Source organism: Condylura cristata, unplaced genomic scaffold (assembly GCF_000260355.1).
Source record: "Condylura cristata isolate star-nosed mole 26May11 unplaced genomic scaffold, ConCri1.0 scaffold00040, whole genome shotgun sequence".
NCBI classification, from domain to species: domain Eukaryota; kingdom Metazoa; phylum Chordata; class Mammalia; order Eulipotyphla; family Talpidae; genus Condylura; species Condylura cristata.
This window is the reverse complement of record NW_004567141.1, coordinates 6390096-6394447: the sequence shown is the minus strand read 5'-3', so window position 1 is coordinate 6394447 and position 4352 is coordinate 6390096. Positions and strand designations below refer to the sequence as shown.

Here is a 4352-nt window from a genome sequence, read left to right as displayed (position 1 = left end):
GAAAGCTCATCAAAAAAGTGACAATGAAACTCAGAAAAACAAATAATAGACTTAGAAATAAAATAAATGACCAGGATATTGAAATTAAATCTTTGAGTAAGAAGATAGAACATATAATGTAACGAAGAAATTCTCTTTAATAAATGGTATTGAGAAAACTGAATGACCACATGGAAAATTATGAAAAGATCACTGCCTCGCCACATACAAAGTTCATTCAAAATGAATTAAAGACTTGGAAGTAAGACCTGAGTCCATAAAATACTTAGAAGAAAACAGTTGCCATGCTAAGCACCTTGAAATCAGCCTTGAAATGTGTTTGGAGACACAATCCAACAACAAGAGAAAAAAAAGCAAGGATAAAACTAAGAACCACATAAAGTTTAAAAGCTTCTATTCAATGCATCAAATGATAAAACATTCTGCTGTGAGGGAAGCTATTTGTACATCATGCATCTGACAGGGGTTAATATTGTGCTGTGAGGGAAGCTATTTGCACATCATGCATCTGGCAAGGGTTAATATCTAAAACATTCAAAAATTCACAAGATTCAACAAGTATACAAGAAGCTCAATTAAGAAGTGGGCAGAGGATCAATAGACACATCTCCAAAGAAGGTATGCAGTTGATCTACAACACATGAAAAGATTTTCATCTCTTCTTATTAGAGAAATGCAAATCAAAACAGTGAAATATCTCCTCACATCTATGAGAATGGCGATTATCCGAAACATGTGCAAGTGTTGAAGATGTGACTGGAAGGAAACACTTGGTTGGTGGGGATGTAAAAAGAGAGAGAGGAAGAGAGAGAGCTGTGGGGGTCCATCAGTTTTCCTCTTGTGGTGAGCTGCTGAGAATTGTGTGTAGATTATAGATGAGTTCAGATTGTGCTTTAAAAAGGAAGCTTGTTACTAGCTGCTTATTCGGTATGTCAGTGAGATCCATGAAGAGTTTTAATAGAGGAGAATTACTCCGGATGCAGGTAAAGAGTGGCTGGTTCTAGAAGAACTAGTCTGGGGGGAAGCCAGGAATAGAGGAAAGACTCCAGGATGAGTGTCCTGTGTGACAGAGCCACTGCTCAGAGGGAAGGACATGGAGGCTAAAGCAAGGGGCTCTGTGGATGTGTGCACCACAAAACTGAGGGAAGAGCGTACTTTAGAAAAACATGGTAGGCCAGTCCCATCAAGCAGAGCTGACAGATAAGGAAAGACAATCCCAGATTTAGCCACAAGCACTGAACGTAAAGCAGAAGAACACTAACAAGAGCCAGAATCCTGGATGTGGCTGCTCCTTCACCGCTGTTACGCTGTGAATATAACTTACAAGTGCTATATGACAAATCCATCTAATAGTTAAAAGCACTATATTGTCATAAAAAGGTATTGTCATCATTGTAATCATAAACATTAAAAAAATCAACGTCAGTAGATTTGTGAGGCTAAAAACAAGTTGTAATAGGCAAAACCAGGAGGAAATGATGCAGAGACACTAAATGTACATCTTCCAAAAGTTTATTCATTAAAGAGGAGGAAGAGACCATGAAGAACATTGAATGCACACAGGGTTGTTTTGTTCTGCTGTTTTTCTAGCGTGGTGAGGCCTGAACACACCTCAAGCTCAGCTTCAGGATCAAGAAATGATGCGAATTCTTCCTGATGCATGAGGGGTTGCTCTTCCAGGGGCACCGAACAGAGGGAAAGAGCAAGAGACGGGGCAGTGAGAGGGTGGGTGTGGTGGCAGCAAGAAGAGAGACTGGTCTCAGGGCCATTTCCTTTGGAAAATGGGAGTCAGGCCACCTGCCAAGGGAAAGAAGAGGCCAGAGATCTGTTGCTAACCCACCGAGGGGTGTGCTGACCGCTACATTCGCCCGAAAGTAGGAGACTCGGAGACGCAAGAGAATGAAGCAGGCGCCTGGGGTCTGGAGTCCAAAGTCTGTTTATTAGGACTGTGCATGGGTATATATAGGGTCTGTAGGTGCAGGGAAAAACAAGAAATGTGCCCAGGAAATGTGCCCAACGCAAAGGGTGGGGTGCATGCTTGTTCCAGACCTGGGGCTTCTTGTAGCTTCTACTTGAAACAAAGTAGGGGGCTGCAGCTATATGCAGGACAGAGTGCACTGTGCTCTGCTGACTTGCTTGTGGCCTACTGGGGAGCGTGCTCACCCATGCACAACATTAGCCAAGGCGGACAGGTGCATTTGAGGTCCTGCAGAGTTAGCCACATACACCTAGTGGGAAAGGAGAGGCCTGGAAAAGATCAATGTGGAGGTCAGAAGACAGCTCCTGAGAAAGGCCCAGAAGGCTGCTGGGTCCTGAAGGCAGGGCAGCGAGACTGGGTGTTTCACTGACCACCAGCTGAGGCCTTAGCAAGTGACAGGAGCAGCTGCTGACTGATTCTTTCTGTCCCCCAGTCCCTGTGTCCCCTCCTGTGTTCACCCTCAGTACTCCCAGGACCCCGGCTCAGGAGGGAGACTTCGTGACTCTTCGCTGTGAAGCACAGAGAGGTTCTCTCCCCATCTTTTACCAGTTTTATCATGACAATGCCCCCTTGAGGAGAAGCTCAACCTTGTCTGGGGGAGGAGTGTCCCTCAGCTTCTTCCTGGGTACTGAACATTCTGGGAACTACCACTGCACAGGTGACAATGGCTTTGGCCCCCAGAAGAGTGAGTCCATGGACCTCTCCATCTCTGGTGAGTTCTGTTCTGGCCAGAATTTGTTATCACTGCCCAACACCATGGTTTCACCTTGGAGATTGCAGATACAACATTTCTGGTTGATAGTTCATGACTTCAATTATGGAAATTAAGAGATCATGTGAAGACGTTCCCATAGTGTGAATTTTTGAATAAAGAGCTAATATAAAAATGTAAATGTTCTGAGACCCAGACTGCAAAGTCAGAACTCAGTCTATCTAGGGAAGTGCCCAGACCTAAACGCCTCAGCCTTGTATCTCTCTACTTTGCTTTATTTTCTCTTCAGAGTTAGCAACATCTAAAGCCTCTTTATTTCCTGTTTTTTATTGGTCTCCCTCAGTACCAGACATAAGCATTATGAAAATGACATCTCTTGGGTTTTGGCCTCTACCCTGTGACTACAGAGCAGGTCTTCAGTCAGCATGTGTTATGCAAAGAGCAAAAAGGTTCTGATGTGAGATGAGGAAGTTACCAGCAGGGAGAACCCTGATCTTTGTGTCGCTTATATCAACTGAACACAAATAAATGAGCCCTAAATTAGCAACTAAGTTGTTCGTCAGTGGAAAGTTTGCACTGTGAGCCTTGCAGACTCTCTGGCAGAATAATTTACATTTTCTTTGAAGGAATGTGTCCCAATGCCCCAAACAAGAAACAGATTTCATGGGAATGCGCTCTGGTGAGCTAAGCTAAACCCATTTGAAATTTACTAACAGCCCTGGGTCACTGAAAGACACACACATACACACACGCATAGAGGAGAGAGAGAGAGAGATTCAAACAAACACATAACTCCATGTATAACTTTATTCACTGGAGGAAATTATAAGCAAAATGTGTAATATAGGAATTTGCATTGATGCATTTAAAATATTAAAGGTTAAGAAAGGACACAGTACAGAACACTACAGAAAACAGTAAAGTTCTTCAGTGTGTCTTTAATATAATCAAGGAAAGTTAATGCCAGATTTCAAAATTCCATTTTATAAATAACTTCTAATACTTGACAGACAGTAGCTCATCATTAATGGATTGTAGTTCACTAGCAGACCATGAAAAGTGAACTAGTAGATTGTAGGGGCATATAGAATTAAATGAGTGGATTTTTCAGCTGTAGAGTTTAAGATGAGGAAAGAGAAGATAAATAATAAAAATAAACCTCAGCATTTATATGACTATAATTTATCAGAAAGTGGTGAAATAAATTGTTTGAAGAACAGTTTGGCAATGTGTGTCATTAATTGAAATGCCTGTATTCCTCATCCCAGAATTCCACTTCTAGGACTTTACCCAAAGAAATAGGTGCAAAAATGTACAATAATCTATGTACAAGATTGTTTAGTGTAATAGTATCTGAAATTTAAAAACAATAACAACCTACACATCCTTTAATAGGAACTGATTTGATGTAATAAGTTCATATAATGGTTTTTTGTGGTTATTAAAAAATAATTAAGCCAAATAATATTTGTCCCAAATTATCAAACCATAGATTTGAAAGAGTCATATTTTATGGTGTGTAAATTGTATCTCAAATTGTACCTAAAAATCAAAATAATTTTTTTATTACAAAGTTTATTTTTACATCATTTTGCACATTTTTTTTTCCATCTCGATTGTAATCCCACGGGTTTCCCATCACCAAATCACCCCTGTGCCACC

The 4352-nt window shown here is 41.0% G+C and overlaps 1 protein-coding gene across 1 annotated transcript in view; it reads left to right on the top strand.

The window, feature by feature from the left end:
• Positions 1–4352, top strand: part of FCRL5 (Fc receptor-like 5) — a 47647-nt gene that overhangs the window by 24690 nt on the left and 18605 nt on the right. The window contains exon 5 of the mRNA XM_012733262.1: positions 2412–2690. Coding sequence (XP_012588716.1) covers positions 2412–2690 — 279 coding nt within the window. The remainder of the gene's footprint in view (positions 1–2411; positions 2691–4352) is intronic.